The following is an 18,960-nucleotide window of genomic DNA, read 5'->3' on the forward strand; positions in this document are numbered from 1 at the left end:
TCAACTAAATGGCCTTCCATTTATTTTCTGCATCCTGATTAAAAATAAAATATCTTTCAGGCCGTTGATTGTTCTGTCATAAGCTGTTTTTGCTTAGAGAGAATGACAATACTGTTCTTTAGACAATGCAGAAAGAAATTGCACACATTCTCAGTGGTGAATGTTAGCATATATACTCTGTCGACTACAGTGGATTCCTTCCAGTTCATTTCTGGATGCAATTCAAGGTGATGTAAAACCCTGTATGGCTTACGTCCTGACTGTCCAAGAGACCACATCTCCACATCATCTTGTCTAGGCCAGAGGTTCTCAAACTGGGGGTTGCGCCCTGCTTGGGAGGGCAGGCAGGGGTGGGGGTGTGAAAAGCTTTAGGGGAAAAAAACTTACTGTGCACATTCAGAGCTGAGTGGCCAGAGAGCCACCGCTAGCAGCAGTGGAAAAGTAAACGATCAAATACGTTTGAGAACCACTGGTCTAGACAAGAAAGTTGTACTGATTTAACTAAATCTATTTAGAAATGGATGTAAGCTAAATCAATATTAAGTGTTCGTAAACCAAAATAAAAGTATCCACAAAATGGGGTTGTGCCAATTTAAAGTTAATTATTTATTTTTATGTATTTATTTACTTATTTATTTGCATTGTGGTAGGACCTAAAAACTCCAGTCATGGACCAGGACCACATTGTGCCAGGCACTGTACAAAAACTGAATGAAAAGAAAGCTCCTGCCCGGAGACACAATCCAAATATAAGACAAGAGACAACAGGTGTATACAACAAACAGACAATGGGAGTTCAAGGAGACTGGTCAGCATAAAAAGCAGTGGTCACAGCACACATCAGCCGCCTTACCATTGTTGAATTTTTGTAAACAGCTCACAATATTGCCAAAGAGTCTCATGGGCCCCACACTACAAGAAGGATGTGGAAAAATTGGAAAGAGTCCAGCGGAGGGCAACAAAAATGATTAGGGGTCTGGAGCGCATGACTTATGAGGAGAGGCTGAGGGAACTGGGATTGTTTAGTCTCCAGAAGAGAAGAATGAGGGGGGATTTGATAGCAGCCTACAACTACCTGAAGGGGGGTTCCAAAGAGGATGGAACTCGGCTGTTCTCAATGGTGGCAGATGACAGAACAAGGAGCAATGCTCTCAAGTTGCTGTGGGGGAGGTCTAGGTTGGATATTAGGAAACACTATTTCACTAGGAGGGTGGTGAAGCACTGGAACGCGTTACCTAGGGAGGTGGTGGAGTCTCCTTCCTTGGAGGTTTTTAAGGCCCGGCTTGACAAAGCCCTGGCTGGGATGATTTAGTTGGGAATTGGTCCTGCTTTGAGCAGGGGGTTGGACTAGATGACCTCCTGAGGTCCCTTCCAACCCTGATATTCTATGATTCTATGATTTTCTCGCAAGTCTTGCAATTTTCTTAAAGGCCCGGTTCCTGGAATCAGCTTACTACTCAATAATATCATCTTTCATTTTTTATTTTAAGTATGTTTCTAGCTCAGTGTAAACTAGTGGGTGGGAATGGAAATAAAGGTCTAAGTTTCAGTGCTTTTAAGGCTCTTTCCTCAGGGCTTATTATCCACCAGTCACAAAACCAGAAAGAAAATCAACTGAAAAAACACTGGGCAGTAATTCCCCAAAGGCCTCCCTGGCTTTAGTCATCCACAAATCCTGACTCCCCTTCCTTTTATACTCTGCCTGGTGTCTTGATATGACCAGCCAAGACATTCACCTTCTAGAGGCTGCAGTGCCACTCAGTCTCAGTTTTCTGACTGCATGCTGTTATACTCTTCAACATATACATTGAAGTTGGAGAGGAAGAGTCAGCACAGATAAGTACAGAGAACTCACTCTTATATGTTCCATATAAATGCCTTATCAAAGAATTTATAACACAAAGCCTTTATCATTGCTTCCTCATTTATTACTAGTCTAACTTTTATTAGTTTTTCATTGCATAACATCATGGGAGGAAGGAATATATAGACTGGCCTATTGATAAGTGTCAAAACAATATCATTTTTATGTAACAAGAAATAAAAGAACTGATCTTAAAACGATCACTTCTCCCAGGACCATTGCTTAGTTAAAAGTTGATCTGTAAAGGATCTTAAGAAAAATTGGACTTGTGCTGCGTTTTACTTCTTTATGATTTATAAAGAAGATTGGCAGATTTTTGTTTGTTTGCTTTTGGGGGAGGGGTGTTTCCTGCTCATCTTTTAATTTAAGAATATCAGGAATGTAAAGTCTGGTCTTATTTGCTTTGTTGGAAGCCCAGAGGGAGGTAAAAAATATGTTTATTGTGAGCTCTTAAAACTTTAAAACCTTAATTGAAAGATATGGAATCTTTAACATAGACTTATTTCATTCAAAAATGTTCATTAGGCATTGAAGTTAAATAGGAGTTAGCAAAAACAAATAAAATACAAAAAAGAATTTTATACAGCCTGACTTAAAATCCCATCACCTCTTAACAGCTCAATTTTTACTCTCCTGCTTCTCGTGATGTCATCATTTACACAGGCTCCCTAGTCATCACAGTCTTTGAAAAAAGAAGAAAAAAAGGGCACACGCCCAATTTTTTTCCCCTTTGTATGTCACTTTTAACTTTCATGATAACTTATTACACTGCTAAAGGTGAGCAGATTACAAAGCAAATTCAAAACACTATTTATGAATTCTTTTGCTTTATGGCAAGCATAGCTGAACTTTGTCAGTGCCTTACTGTGTAGTGAAATTGAATCAGAGAACAATTTTGGTTATTCATAACAGTCAGGATAGGAATTCTTTTATACTTTCCCCACTAATGTGAATAGCGAAGTCACCTTTCGAAATGTGTAAGGATAGGAATAGTGGCAATAATAAATACCTTTTGTCTAGTGTGCAGTGGCACAGTGAATTGGATCATGTTAGGCTTAGCCTGCTACCTAATGCAATGTAACATAGCAGATAAAATAAATCAAACATATGACATGCTATTAGACCTGAAAGATGATAGCTCTTCTAAAGCAACTGCGGTGAGAATGTTTCAGTGCTGATTTCAAGTGGTTATTTAAATCAAAAATCTTTGAAACCAAACCAGTGCATATTTTAAGGGCTATGAAACAAGTGAGCAGAACTATAGCATATTACTGGTGAAGTAATTTCTTGAAACAAAATCCAGCTAAATTTTATGTTTGCTTGATGCAGCATTTGGTACATTTTTCATTTCTGCTGAGTGCTCTCTATAGACATTGGCATGAGTGTCTGAACTTAGAGATATTCTTCCTTTATTATCATGGCAGCGAAAGACTCAGTGTTTCGGTGGTAGATTTTCAGTGGTACCTGGCATAATAGCTTTCTGTTTGACATAATTTTAAGTTTCATAAGTAATTGTTTAATATAGTGTACTCACCAAGCAGTAACTGAAAAGTACATGTTAGACCATTTCTATGTTGAAGTAGAAATTTCTTGTTTATTACAATAAATTCCAACAAGAGATCTAACCTATTTTCATGTGCTTATTTGCCTCAACTGACTGTTCACTAATTTTTGACTATTTAGATTATAGACAACTTTGGCCTTAAATATGCGAATCTAGTAATAACCTTTCAGTGATGAGCAAGGGTTTGCTAATAAAATGTGAACTATTGGAAAACCTAGAGAGCCTATTCTCTTTAATTAAAACTTAATTATGTTGATTTTTTTGTTTCTATCCTTTTTGCTTAATGTGAATCTGCATACAGGGTTTATTTTGTAAGCTGGGGTGTAAATCTACAGCGCTCTTGCCTTCTGCTCATTAAGTCTCCATGTGGACCATGCGTCCGTGTACTAAAAGTTCCATAGTTGAAACAGCAGCAGATCAAAGCACACTACAGAACTTTTACTATGTGGCAGCAGAATCCACATGGCCACTAAGTGAGCAACAGGCTAGAGCGTTGTAGATTCATACCCCAGCTTGCCTTGCATTAAATCGCCATATGGACAAGACCTATAATTCTTGCTCAGCTTTGATATGTTAAATTTGTTTCTGTTTTGTTAAATAACTGTAACTGAACTATTATGAATGAATGGTTTCATAAAAGATGGAGGTGTCAGTCACAGCTCCATAGTTAAGGATGAATTGAATTTTGCACTTAAAGCGGGGAAAAATGCAGCGTTATCTTCTTCAAATTCACAGCAGTTACTCTATGAATACAGAATGAATTTTCTGAGGATTTACAAGTAAATCTTTAGTTTAGAAATTAAAGTTAAGGTAGGTGTGTTTAAGAAATTTAGCACCCACTGTCAGACCTTTTCATTTGTCCCAAATGATCTCACTAACAGAATAACAGACATTGACAGAGAAATTTTCAGTTCCGAAGAATAAAAGTGAAGAATTACTATTAATCATGCAGGGAAAAAGTATTCAATGTAGCCTGTGCAGAAGATTTCAGTGGGTTTTAATTATATGGGAAGTTTTTAAGAGTCTGATAGAGCAGAGTTAAGGTTATTTGGGTGCTCTGACTGTGAATTTTCATACTATAATATGTTTGGATTTCTTTTAAATTTAACCAGAACTGTGAATATCCTGAGTTTATAACACTAGTTTTGGGATAATTACAACATCCCTGTAATGCAATTTGCCCTAAATTACTGATATGTACTCTCAACATTTTATCTTAATATAGTTTTTTGTCCAGGAAAAAGAATAGCATTAAATGGGAATTAATATGCATGATTTATATTTATATTTTAGGTGGTATATGGAAAAATTAATACTTACAAATTGGAATAAAAACACAATTAACATTTTGTTGTTGTTGTTTTCTCCTTAGCCCACAGTATGTGAACGGGAGCTGTGTGTTTTTGCTTTCCAAACTCTAGGAGTAATGAATGAAGCTGCAGATGAAATTGCCACTGGGGCTCAGGTACAGCTATATAATGTTAATCATGTGTTGAATTTTGTATAGCACATCCAATAATTTCTATTAATCCATTTTTACTAACTTTCTTCATATCTCTGCTCTTTGCTAACTCTTATAAACTGCTTCACAGTGTGCAGAGACTAGTAGAGATGTGATTACATACTTTAGTGTATAGGCGGGATATTCCAAAGGTGCTCATTAGGTAGTTCCCAAATTCTGCTCCTGTTGAAGCCTATGGGACGTTTACCATTGATTTTAATGGTGGCAGAGTTAGGCCAATGCTAAGTGCTTTTGAAAATTGAATTCTTTCTTCTGCTGAGTTGAATTTGGTCACCTGGTTAGGTCTGGGCTGTCCATTTATCTTGTTGGAGATAATTCCTATTTTATCTTAAAGAGCAATTGTTACTCTCAGGCAAATATTAAACCCTCTTCTTTTCATGGTGTTGGGATACAGGTGTCCATTGTACATCTGTTGTTTTGATTATTAAATAACAGTGGGCACAGTCCTGATCCATTGTTACTACACTGTTTTCTTCTCTCCATTCAGAGGAGCAGCCCTTTTAACATACCTTTGGTTTTTTACTCTAAATTTGTTTGTAAATACTGGCAGGATATTGCTACTTACCCTGTAGTTATTTGTTTTCTTCAATATTTTTCTTTAGAAAATCCAATTAAATTGTATCTTCCAAGTTGCCTTTTTATCATATTTTATTAAAATTGTTTAAGAACTTTAATAAGTTAGGGCAATATCCATTACAAAGCCCCTGGGGGCTGAGTGAAGTATTACATACTGGTTGCTATATCCTTTCCATGATTTCCAAAAACAGGTGTGTAGCAGCCTGATTTTCAAAAATGTGAGGACCCACAGGTTTCAATTAACTTTAATTGGAGCTTCTGAGTGTTCAGCACTTTTGAAAATAAGGCCATTTCACTTTGATTTAGGTATCCAATTTTGAAATTCTTGTCCTCTTCTTTCTGTTAATTCCCTAAGGTGACCCTCACTAGGTTGTAATTCCCAAGACTCCCCCGGCTCCTTTTTTAAAAGCAGGTGCTGTACCAATCAGTCATCAGAAACAATCCTTGGCTATGGCCAAAGAGCACACAGCACATCTCTTGGGGGAAAGAGTGTAATGGCAGCTCCCCCAGTCCTGAGCATGCTTTGTACTAGCCTGGTTTCCTGTTTAATTTAGAGCAGAATTCAAGCTGCTCTGAATTATACCAGCTGCCAATGGTCCCAGAGAGAATCAGTGGGTGGTTAGTAAGTTCAAGGCATGTGCCAATATGCCAATAACAGGGTGGGAAGTGGTATAGGAGTCATGACTCTGTCTCTGCACAACTAAAGGGTGTTGCTACACTGGGGTGATCCATTCTTGGGTAACTAGGCCAACTTCAGAACCAAAATTCACCAGCTGTGTGGCATAAAGCAGCAGCACTACACTGGAGGATTTGGGCCACTGCATTTAAAGATTTAGGGTGTGATCCTACTCCCAATGGGAGTTTTGCCATTGACTTAATTGCAAGTGGGTTCAGGGCAGATATCCTGAAATAAAATAACAAATCAAGTATTTTCATATCCTCTAAAATCCAGGCTTATGCAAAAAGAGTAAAGCAGGATTTCTGAGGATTGGTGCCAGGGAGAAAGATTAGAATTTCACTAGGAGTTGGTCACCTAACTCTCTTAGGATATGTCTACACATTGAGCTGGGGATTGAGGAGACACATTCACACTAGCTTACTAAAAATAGAATGTAGCTGTGGCAGCATTGGAGGAGCTAGTTATCCAGAGTTCATGCTCATCAGACACTCTAGGTACATACTTACGCTACCATAGCTGCACTCGATTTTTAATCAATGAGAGCTAGCACAAGTATGTCTCCTCACACTGGGAAGCACACTGCCAGCTCAAAGTGTAGACATACCCTTAGACTCCCTTGAGAATCAGCACAGATACCTAATTTTGAAAAGTTCTCCATGTCTGTAGGTTTTGTAAACTGGGAAGAAAATAGAGCATCTTAATATTTACTGTGGATTTTAAACCTTTCATTAAAAACCTGGGGGAGGGAATTGCTTAAGTAGCCTTCTTGTTCAGGACATATGAGGTCTCCAGTTATTTCAATTGCCAGAATAGTTTTTATCAGAAGAAGATTGTTCATTCATGCCAAGATAGCAGAGGAGGAGAAGGGAAAACAGTGTGACTCACTACCGCACAATTCCTTCTATCTTTTCTGATGTTTCTCACTTTCATTCTGCTTCTCTAAACGGAACTCACTTTTATTTCCCTTGAGTGATCGGATCTGGTAACTTTTAGAACAGCTTGAATGATGAATCACGATACAGTCCATCTGGAATGATCGGAGGAATTACAAGTGCTTCTTAAACAAAACTCATCTCATCCTCAAACTTATTTTCAAATTATGAAATTTCTGATGCAACTTTTATTTAAAACTGAGTGTATGTTACATGCACAAACACATGTACATGCAGTAACCTGGGGCAAATTCCAGGAGATCAGTGCACAGCACAAACATTCCAAGCTATGCTGTAATCTCTGCAGCGGCAAGGAAGAAGAAACTCAGCCTGAGCCATGAACTGTTCCACTATTGCAAATCTAAAAAGCAATACTTGCCATGGTTTTTACAACTCTATTCTCCAGGGGAGCAATGACCTGTGGATCTATGTAGTGCAGATCCACCAACCCTGTCTTTGCGCCCCTCCCCCATCCCATTCTTGCTTCATCCTTGAGCAAGATTGTTAGCTGTTATCTGCTACATTGTGCCCAGGTATGCATACCCCCTGTAGAGCTTTCTTCCTCCCTCCTAGTTTTGTGCATCTGGGGATTCCACACATGTACAAGAGGAATTAGGGTTTGCTCCATGGTAAATCAATATACTCTGCATTGCAGTATATTTAGGGCCAAACCTTGGTCCCATTTTGGGAGATTTTTATAGGATTTGTACCTTAGGGCCTGATCAAAAGCTTATTAAAGGGACTGTAATTAAAGCCATTAGTGCTTTAATTACAGAGTTTTGTTTACTCTATTCTTTAGAAACACACAGTTTTTAATTAAAAGGTTCTTTCCTGCTTGTGTATAATATGAATGCACTGTATACAACAGATGGGTTTCCGTCAGTAGATGAAATGGTTTATCAATTTTCTTGACATAACGCTTATTCCTCCACAGTATTACAGACATTTGTCAACTACTAAACCTAAGTTTCTTCTCAAGCAAAATTGCTGCAACATAACAATATTTATTTAGTCCTTGGACTCCACTCACTCACAAAATGCCTCAAAACCACCGTAGGCCAAATTGTACCTTATGGAAGATCCTCAAACATATAGTAAAATGCATATTTTTGAGATGAGAAATATCATTTAACCCTTTAGGGATCTGGAGACAATGATTCAGATAGCTCATCTAACATGTAGAAAAATATTATATACCTGAACAAAATGCAGTCTATTATTTCAAGTTTAGGGTACAATTGTGACTTCAGCTACACTACCATGCAACTATATACCTTGTAAAATCAGATGCTACTGTATATCCACAGCCATATTGTTCAAGCCATTCAGTGAATAAAACTAATGAATCTGAGGCATTGTGTTCCACAAAGATTTTCAAAACTGGGTTAAGTCAAATTTCAAAAGATGCAGACTAAAATATGAATATGAAATCATTTATAGGCGGCTGTTATTACAAAATGCGGAATTACCACTCCTGTGACTTATGGTTTTCAACAAATATTCAAGCATTGGAATTCAATCAGCAGTCATCATGGGTATAATAATTAAAGACACAACATCAAAGAAGCAAATTCTATGATGCAGGAAGACAGAAGATAATTCTGGAGAGACGAATAGATTATTGAATCTCAAAATAAATAGTTTTCTGTGAAAGAGCCATTTCTTTATGTATGATTTTCTTTATTTTTAGGTGGTAGATTTATTAGTATCCATGTGTCGATCGGCATTAGAATCACCCCGGAAAGTTGTCATTTTTGAGCCATATCCTTCTGTAGTTGATCCTAATGATCCTCAGGTGCTGGCCTTTAATCCAAGGGTAAGTAGTTGTCTCTTCAACAGGTAATGTTTGCTTTTAGGCATGTTTTAGATTTCAAAGCCAGGTCCAGTTCCACAAGATAATGTGTCTTCACACTGACAGATATAGATTTAAAATACAGTACGTGTACAACAGTGTAGCCATGGAGCCTATGAAATATTTTAGACAATATAAAATGTCGTTTTGAAGCTGTCTAGAGGTAAACGTTCAGTCTCCCTGTTTGTGGGTGCAAATTGTGGATGCAAAATTTGTTCATCTGGGAGCATATTACACACATCAAAGTGAAGTTGGCCTTTGGGAAAATTTAACCATGTGGCTCTAAATCCGCTTATTTTTATTTTACATTTCTAAAGTTCTTATTTGTAAAATGATTATATTCTTAAAATATTAATTTTTAAAATAATGATTATACTTGAAACGTGTGTAGTACTTTTCATCTTCAGAGAGTTCCCAAGCAATAACTAACAAAGTAAAAACAACGAGGAGTCCTTGTGGCACCCTAGATACTAACAAATGTATTTGGGCATAAGCTTTCTTGGGCGCCCAAATAAATTTGTTAGTCTCTAAGGTGCCACAAGGACTTCTCGTTGTTTTTGCTGATACAGAGTAACACGGCTACCACTCTGAAACCTAACAAAGTAAAGAATATTGCCTACAACACAATGGTAGACCTTTCTATTCATTTTGAATGAAATTCACTCCTTGCAATCGGAGGGCTTGCAGAAGACCAATGCAACCAACACAGCATTTAAATCCCACTGAGGCCCTATTTTAACAGCTTACGTGGGAACTATGGACACTCTGCATAAGGGTAAATTTCACCTTTTTTTAACAAAGGCCAAACAGTGGCACACTAGAATTTCCTGGGGTTTTTAACTGATTCATTGCTGGCCCTTCACTCCACTCAATCTGCTCCCATGTTCTGTTGAACAGCAAGATGCACTACTGGACCTGATATTTAAATAACTGTCAGACTCATAAATAGTTATTAACATTTGTTGATAAATTGATCTAATTTACAAAGTGGATTTCCTTATTTGCAGTGGATTCTAGTGAATTTAAACAAAAGTAACTGGCGTCAGTTGGTCTTCCAGACTTTTCCTGGGTTGTGGATGAGTTGATGTGTGGGATGGAAGAAGAATATTGGATGTAGAGATATGAGAGGGCTTGGTTTGTCAGTCATTGGTCTTAATTGTTGTTTTATACCAAAAGTATATGAACTCAGAGCATTGAATGAGTATGTTTATATATAAAAGAGCTCCCCCCCCAAAAAAAAATTAATGTATTCATTTATTTTACATTACATCAGAAGAAGAATTATGATCGAGTCATGAAAGCACTGGATAGTATTACTTCTATTAGAGAAATGACACAGGTAAGTATAAGAGTCTTTTAGTATCTTAACTGTAATTTATCGAAGGATGTATCTGATTTTATTTGTTGCTCTTTTAGGGGAGGAGGGTGGTGCCTTGCATTGTATTTTTATTTTTGCTGCCAAGTTGCAACAATATAAAAATATGTGTTAAAAATAACAAACCTGCAGTATATAGATGGTGACAAAATAAAACTGATGAAACAGAACTCTGGTCACTGGAAGCTTAAATAAGAGATAATATCCGTGGAATGGAACATCGTAACAGAATAATGGCCAACTACTGCTTCATGCATTTTAGGAAATAGCAAGGCTAAGCCAAGTCTTTGATTTTTCGAAGCAAGGGTCATTGATTTTGTGACAGTATACTATGGTGATGGCTTTATTTCTATTATAACTAGAACTTTGTTCATTTAAGTAAAATTGAGACGGATTAGGAGCCAGGGCTCCTGTGACTTAGATCATGCAGCTTCTGAATACTCACTTTGGGCCAGATTTTGATACCTTTGCACACTACCTCTGTTGAGTAGTACTTTACTTCACAAGTGGTCCCATTGATGTTAACTGATTACTAGTAGTGCAGCACCACCCTATTACCATGCTGTTAAATAGATGTAATCTCACCAAGGTTTGTAAAGCTCAGTTAATCTAAATTTGTACAATACTTTTAGATTCTGGAATGAAAAATGATGTGTTTACGAAATACTATTATAATTTTAGTATAAGAATTAAGCTACTATATTGCACATTATATTATCTAGTTGCCATTTTAATACTAGGATGAAGTATAATTATTGCTGGGCTGAGTAGATTTAAAGGGCTACTTCATGATCCTAATATAGTCAGTGGGAGTTTTCAGTGTGAACATTATCTGGTCCAATATTGATTTTACCTATTTAATACCATGAAGCAGTTAAAATAGTTATGAGTGAATTACCACAGAGTACTTTAGAGAGGCTTTGTTTCACTGAAGTTCCAGTCCAGTTTCCTAATGTCGGAGCCAAACACTACTAGATGGCCTCTCCTGTTACCAACAGTGTTAGCTCCAATATACTTGTTCTGAAGCTACATGTAAGCTTATAAATTCTACCCAAGGGAAGGGAATTGCTGGAGTAATTCTTGTTGTTGTCAAGGCAGTTATAGCTGTTCAAGGCTAAATGTCAGTAAATCTGTGATGATGAATCCAGTGTATTCATTTATTATAGATTAAACTATGTGTAATGTAATATATACAAAATTTTATCCAGCAGTAAAGAGCATAATTACTGTTTTCTAGGCACCATATTTGGAAATAAAGAAGCAGATGGATAAACAGGACCCGCTTGCGCATCCTCTTCTGCAGTGGTATAGAACTGACTTACATTAAGATAAGAATTATTTCAGTACCATGTTGAATGAATAATCATTTTATTATTTTTAATTTGGTGTTAGCTGGCCCTAAGAATTAATATTGGCATTTACAATTATTGGCATTTAATTTTTTTTCTGGGACCTTTTAGGACCTGATCCAAAGCCCACTGAAACCAATGGAAAGACTCCCACTGACTCTAGTGGACTTTGAATCAAGCCCTTGACCAGCACCATGCCTATGCACCACTTAAGTAGAATGTATATGATTCATAGGCCTTCAGCTAGCCTCTGTCAATGGCCATTAATCAATACTTTCCTAGAAGAAAATTTTGTATTGATACCTGCATGTATTTATTTTTTCTTTATTTCAGGGTTATTTCTAGTAATAGGTCACATATTGTGAAACTACCAGTGAACAGGGTAAGTTTGGAGTTATTTTCTTTGTATATTAATATGGTGGGATTTCAGAACTTTGTTCCCATTTAAGTCAGAGGGAGCATTACCATTAACTACAGTGAGGTCAACGCTGAGTGCTTTTAAAAATCTCACTTGTGATGTGTGTGTGAGTGTGTTGTTTATTTGTGTGAAGAAACAACACAGCCTTGGTAATATCTGGTTAATTTCTTTAGTATTCATCCTGCTGTTCTCATTCATTACTTCAATATTTCACACTAATATAGATCCTTTTGAACACTTTGTCTCTTTAGGATGTGGATTACAGCTGTAGGGGTGTGTTAAAGACAGTTTTGCATGCATGCACACAAGTAGATGTACTATAAAAATGAATCAGTAGCTATGGCACTTGGAAGGGATTCTTTGAATTGAGTTGTTCATTCCTAAGTACAGTATTATGCCTCTGATTTTGTTTATAATACATTGAATCTGTGGCCTTTCAAATCAGAGTCTTAATTCAAAGCCACCTGAAATGCTTTGTGGAGTGGATCACGACCATGAGTGCCTACTTCAAGGCAGACTGTCAAAAGCAGAGCAGACACCCGAAAGTGTTGGTACAGTCTATAAATAAATTTAATCAACCCAGTACTAAGTGTGAACTCCCAAAGTACAGGCAATCCCTTTAGACACGCCAATCATAGGAGTCACAGGCAATCTCCTTAGACACTCCAGTCTATCTTGCCACCCAGACAAGCTGAACTATACGATAAATGGCCACTTATACCAAAAATCACAAAATATTCTAAGTTACACCCAGTCCCAAGAGACCAATCACTCACGCAGGTTGATTTGCATCCTAGATCTCACACCAAAGACAACACTAGTAGCCACTTCTGTAGTAAACTAACTAACGGTTTATTAGCTAAGAAAAAAAAAAGAGAGTTACTGAAAGGTTTAAGCAGGTAAAAATAGATGTACAGTTGAGTCACAGTTTATCATTCCAAATGGTAGCAGAGATGCAGTAATCTGCATTTTCCAAAAGTCTCTTGGGGCTACCAGAATTATTCTGGGGATCTCTGTCTTGTCATTCATTTATTCTGCCCTGTTAGAATCCAAACAGTCCAGAGATGAAAAATTTTTCCTTGTGTCCATACTTTCTTCTCACAGAAAACAAGCTGGCAGGGTCACTACCCATGTGGGCTCTTTCTTTGAGGGTGGAAGAGAGAGGAATGCACTGCAATTAAATACCTATGGCTGAAGCCTGGGCTCTAGACCCTGCAAAGTGGCAGAGTCCCAGTGCTCGGGCTGCAGCCTGAACTCGGAAGTCTACACTGCAATGAAACAGCACCTGAGTCAGCTGGCATGGGCCAGCTGTGGGTTTTTATTTGTAGTGTGGACATACCCTTAGAGTCTTTGGTCTCTGATCATCATACACAATGACCACTTGCCTTCAAATGCACAAGAATTAGCACTTTCCTGTTAAAGTTCTTCATTTGTGTTACACAACGCTGCTTTCTTCTTCGAGTGCTTGCTCATGTCGATTTCATTCTAGGTGTGCGCGCACCCACATGCACGGTTGTCGGAGCTTTTTGCTTTAGTGGTATTCGTAGGGCCGGCAGTGGCGCTGCCTTGAGTGCCACGCCAATGCGTCGGTATATCACCCGCCGCAGGCCCTATGCCCTCTCAGTTCCTTCTTACCGCCCGTGGTGGTTAGTCGGAGCACCTTTCCTTGCATAGGAAGGGCTAGCGGTTTCGTCTCTACTGACTTCAAGCCTTAGGGCCTTGTAAATAGTTTGTTGATAGTAGTTAGTGTTAAGTAGTTGTTAAGTGTAGTTAGAAGTTAGAGTCCAGGCGGGGACTTTGCCCCAGGTGGGGCATGCCCCAGGCTCCCAGGTTTAAGCCCTGAGCGGACTGTAACAGGCCTATGCCTGTAAGTGACCCCCACAGCAGCTGCCTCAAGTGCTTGGGGGCATCACATGTGAAGGACAAGTGCCATATTTGTAAGAACTTTCTACCCAGGACTCAGAGGGAGTGGGATATTCGTTTGCGGGCTATCCTCATGGAGCCTGCCCTTCGTCCGGCGTCCGAGCCATCCTGCCAAAACTTGCCGAGTACCTCGGTCTCAGTGCGCAGAGCACCCCTGGCACCAGGGTCCGCCCAGCACTGCTCCCCATCACCAGTGCCCAAGAAGAAAGCAAGGAAGCACGGCTCCCCAGCACCAGGAAAGAAGGGCCATGGGGAAGGGACGCAGTTCAGGCCACCTGGCCACTCCAGAGCCACAAGTCCATGCCTCCCCAGAGCCCTTAGCCCCTTAAAATGTCCACCACCGACTCCCGGGAGCAGTATAGGACCCAAACCCCTGATGGTACCAATGCCTTCCCAAGTTCCCCATGAGGGCAAGCTAGCCCTTAGGGGACAGTGGAGTGCCGCTGATCCCCCGAGATGAGACAGCGCTCTCCACCTCCACGCCGCAGATAGCCGGAGTCACAGCCCAGATACTCTGGGGCTTGCTCTTGGTCACAAGCACCGCGATCGTGGTCCCCGCTGTCTCAATGCGGATCACCTAGAGGGAGGCACCAGTCTCCATACTATCGGCACCGTTCATCTGCCCACTGGTCGTCCTCTTGGCGCAGATTTTGGTCGCCTGCCCCGTGGGAGTGCTCCCCATCACGTCTCCAGTCCCACGGGACTGGCACCAATCCTCTCATTTCAGGCACCGGTTTCCGGCGGCGACGGTCAACAGGCAGACTCAGGCATTGATGTCCCCACCGTGGCCTCCAGAAGGGGATTCCTCCAGCACAGAAGGGCGGTTCAGCCCCTCGCCCAGACTCCACCAATGCAATTGGGCATCCGAGGCTATGTTGACGCCTTGGTGGCACGGCCAGTGGCCAGTGCAGTGGCCTTACTGGAGCACGTGGGGAGTGCCGGTCATGATGATGCCTCCCACGCACCGCTCATCTGCCACCACCTAGGAGCAACAGCTGGCGGCACCGGCTCAATGCATCAGACCCGCTCGGAGCTCGGAGTAGAGAAGACAGTGCCCACTCCAAAATCCCCCTCCCCCACAGGGGATGATGCCCCTGAGCCTCCCCCAGCGGTTCAGTCATCGTACTCCTCCCCGGATGAGGTGATCGCGGGACCCTCGAGGGCCAGTTCCCCGGACGATTTTAAGGAACCCCAGGCCCTGCTTCAACGGGTGGCCGAGAACTTGGGCCTAGAGGTGGAGGAGATGGCCGAGCAGGCGGATACCTTGTTCAATGTCCTCTCAGCCTCTACCCCAGCACATGTCGCACTACCAGTACATGACGGGGTCCTAAAAATTGCCAAGACCCTCTATCCATCCCTCCCACCGCCAAAAGGCTAAAAAGAAGTACTTCATCTCGACCAAAGGGTTCAAGTACTTTTATACCCATCCACCTCCGTGCTCACTGGTTGTCTCTGTGGATAATGAAAAGGACAAGCAGGGGCACACCTGTTCAACTCCCAAAAATAAAGTGACCAAAAGGTTGGACCTTTTAGGGAGAAAAATTTATTCAGCAGTCAGCCTGCAATTCTGGGTGATGAACCAACAGGCCCGCTTGGGCAGGTACAGTTTTAACTTATGAGATTCCCTCCGTAAGTTCAAGGAGTCCCTCCCTCAAAATCTGGAATTTGGCACCCTGGTGAAGGAGGGCACCATGGTGGCTAGGTGCTCCCTCCAGATGATATGGGATGCAGCGCACTCAGTGGCCAGGGTGGTCACATCGGCGATGGTCAGGAGGCGCAGCTCCTGGCTTCAGACTGCCGGCCTATCACAAGAGCTGCAGACCTCTATCCAGGACCTCCCATCTGATGGGAACAGTCTCTTTTCGGAGTAGACGGATGCAAGGCTGCATGGATTGAAGGACACTCAGGCCACCCTTTGCTCTCTGGGCATGCATACGCCGCAGTCTGCTCAAAAGTAGTTCCGGCCGCCCCTTCTGCCAAGGCGTTGGCAGCTTCATCAAGGGCCAGCAAGGAGAAGGGATAGAGACATAAGCTTTAGTCGGTTGCCGCCCTTCCTCCTCCTGCTCACCCACTCAGCCCGGCCCAGCGAAGCATCCAGGGGGCCAGAAGCACTTGTTTTGAAGCTGAGCTCAAAAGCAGCACCCCAGTCAATTCCCCAAATCCACCTTGTTCTTTCCTCGACTGTCTTCATCCCTACCTTTTAACCTGGTTTCGGGTCACCTCGGACCGCTGAGTGCTGGAAATAGTGTCTCAGGACTATCCCCTGCAATTTTTGGCCGTCCCTCCCTCCTACCCACCCCTCTTCTCTATTCCTCTTCAGGGACCCTGCTCACGAGCAACTCCTTGTCCAAGAGGTCGAGAACCTCCTGCAGCTCGGGGCGGTGGAGGAGGTCCCTCAGGACATGAAGGGGAAAGGGTTCTGTTCCCGCTACTTCCTAATCCCGAAAACAAAAGGGGGGCCTCAGACCCATTCTGGACCTGTGTTGCTTCAACAAGTCTCTCAGAAAGTTGAAGTTTTGCATGGTCTCCCTGGCCTCCATCATCCCCTCCCTGGATCTGGGAAACTGGTATGCTGCCCTCAGCTTGAAGGATACTTATTTCCATATTCCAGGGTCACAGACATTTCCTCCGTTTCATAGTTGGCGGATTCACAGTGCTACCCTTGGCCTGTCATCGTCCCCGAGGGTCTTCACAAAGTGTATGGCGCCAGTGGCTGCTTACCTGAGATGTCGAGGGGTCCAGGTCTTCCCGACTGGCTCATCAATGGCAGGTCTCAGGAGCAACTGCAAAGGAGCCTCCATCTGGTGCATTCCATCTGCCGCAACCTGGGCCTATTGATAAAGGAGAAAAAATCCACCTTATCGCCTGTCCAGCGAATAGAGTTCATCAGGGCAGTTCTCGACTCCATGCAGGCCAGAGCCGACCTACCAAAAGCGCGTTTTCAGGCCATGTCGGACCTGATCTCCCATGTAAAGAAGCACCCACTCACCACGGCTCAGTGGCTGTTGGGCCACATGGCCGCGTGTACATACGTGGTCAGCCATGCTCGAGTCCATCTCCGGCCTCTGCAAGCATGGCTGGTGTCGGTCTACATCCCCAAGAGGCACGACCTAGACCAGGTAGTCAGGGTGCCGGACCACATCAGATCATCCCTGGATTGGTGGTTGGATCCCGGGTCAGTGTTGGAGGGAGTCCCCTTCACAATCCCATCCCCGTTGCTTACCCTGGTCTCTTATGCTTCGGACCTGAGCTGGGGAGCCCATCTGGGCAAGCTGAGCACTCAGGGCCGCTGGTTGCGGGACGATCTGGCCCTCCACATCAACATCAGGGAGCTCAGAGCAGTTTGCCTGGCCTGCCAGGCTTTCTTGCCCCACCTGAAGGACAAGGTGATGCAGGTCCTGACGGACAATAATGCCGTGATGTATTACATCAACAGGCAGGGCGGTGCCACGTCTTCGGCCCTTTGTCAAGAAACTCTCCGCCTTTGGCATTTTTGTATGCGGCATGCCATTCATCTGATAGCAGCAGACATGCCTGGAACCAGGAACATCTTGGATCACCTCAGCAGGACCATCTCGCCAAGAGTGGTCGCTCCATCCGGAGGTGGTCATTATTATCTTTCGGAAGTGGGGAACTCCCCAGGTGGACTTGTTCGCGCACCGTCAGAACAGGAAATGCCATGTGTTCTGTTCACTCTGGGGGATGGACGGGGTTCCCTGTTAGACGCTTTCCTGCTCTCGTGGTCGGGGGCACTGATATACGCCTTCCCGCCAGTGGCATTGATCCACAGAGTCCTTGTGAAGATCAAACAGGATAGGGTAAAGATTATCCTCACTAACACTGGTTCGGGACCCTGCTGGACCTTTCGGTAGCTGCCCCGCTGCAACTACCTCTCTGGCTGGATCTGCTATCCCCAAACCATGGCAGTCTTCTGCACCCGAACCTGGCAGTGTTGCTCTTGACAGCATGGCTACTGCATGGCTGAATGCGGAGGAGCGGGAATGCTCGGCCCGGGTTTAACAGGTCTTGTTGGATAGCAGAAAGCCCACCACCAGAGCAACTTACCTGGCTAAGTGGAAAAGGTTCACATGCTGGGCTTTGGAACGATGTATCCAGGCCTCGCTGCAGGTGATCCTAAATTATCTTCCACACCTCAAGCTCCAGGGCTTGTCCCTGTTATCAATCAGGGTCCACATGGCCGCTGTTTCGGCTTTCCACCCTTCTTTCCAAGGCAAGTCGGTCTTTGCTCACGACATGACAGCCCGTTTTTTTGAAAGGTCTGGAGTGTCTCTACCCTCACATCCGGCACCATGTCCCTCCCTGGGACTTGAATCTCATGCTGTCGAGGCTCATGGTGCCTCCCTTTGAACCTCTGGCTTCCTGCTCTGTTCTCCTTCTCTTGTGGAAGATTTCGTTCCTGGTCACGGTAACATCCACACACAGGGTGTCTGAGATCAGGGCGGTTACTTCAGAACTGCCCTATGCGTTATTCTACAAGGATAAGGTCCAGCTGCGGCTGCACCCAGCTTTCCTGCCCAAGGTAGTTTCCCCGTTTCATACTGGCCAGGACATGCTTACCTGTATTCTTCCCAAAGAAATCAGAGGAGGAGCACAGGTTGCACGCCCTGGATGTCAGGAGGGTGCTGGCCTTCTACATCAACAGGACAAAGCTGTTTCACAAGTCAACGCAGCTGTTCGTTGCGGTGGCAGACAGGATGAAAGGTCGTCCAGTATCTGCTCAAAGGATTTCATTCTGGATCATGGCCTGCATCTGCTATGAGCTGGCGAAAGTGCCTGTGCGGGCAATAGTCAAGGCGCACTCAATTAGAGCGCAAGCGTCATCAGCAGCCTTCCTGGCTCAGGTGCCGATCCAAGAGATTTGTAGAGCTGCTACCTGGTCATCTGT

The 18,960-nt window shown here is 42.7% G+C and overlaps 1 protein-coding gene across 2 annotated transcripts in view; it reads left to right on the plus strand.

The window, feature by feature from the left end:
- Window positions 1-18,960, plus strand: part of PARP8 (poly(ADP-ribose) polymerase family member 8) — a 165,649-nt gene that overhangs the window by 130,156 nt on the left and 16,533 nt on the right. The window contains exons 15-19 of one of the 2 annotated variants that reach the window (XM_065406201.1): window positions 4,801-4,893; window positions 8,828-8,953; window positions 10,263-10,328; window positions 11,602-11,669; window positions 12,047-12,095. In XM_065406201.1, coding sequence (XP_065262273.1) covers window positions 4,801-4,893; window positions 8,828-8,953; window positions 10,263-10,328; window positions 11,602-11,669; window positions 12,047-12,095 — 402 coding nt within the window. The remainder of the gene's footprint in view (window positions 1-4,800; window positions 4,894-8,827; window positions 8,954-10,262; window positions 10,329-11,601; window positions 11,670-12,046; window positions 12,096-18,960) is intronic. The other variant, XM_065406202.1, reaches the window with a different exon arrangement.

This window comes from Emys orbicularis, chromosome 6 (genome assembly GCF_028017835.1).
Source record: "Emys orbicularis isolate rEmyOrb1 chromosome 6, rEmyOrb1.hap1, whole genome shotgun sequence".
NCBI classification, from domain to species: domain Eukaryota; kingdom Metazoa; phylum Chordata; order Testudines; family Emydidae; genus Emys; species Emys orbicularis.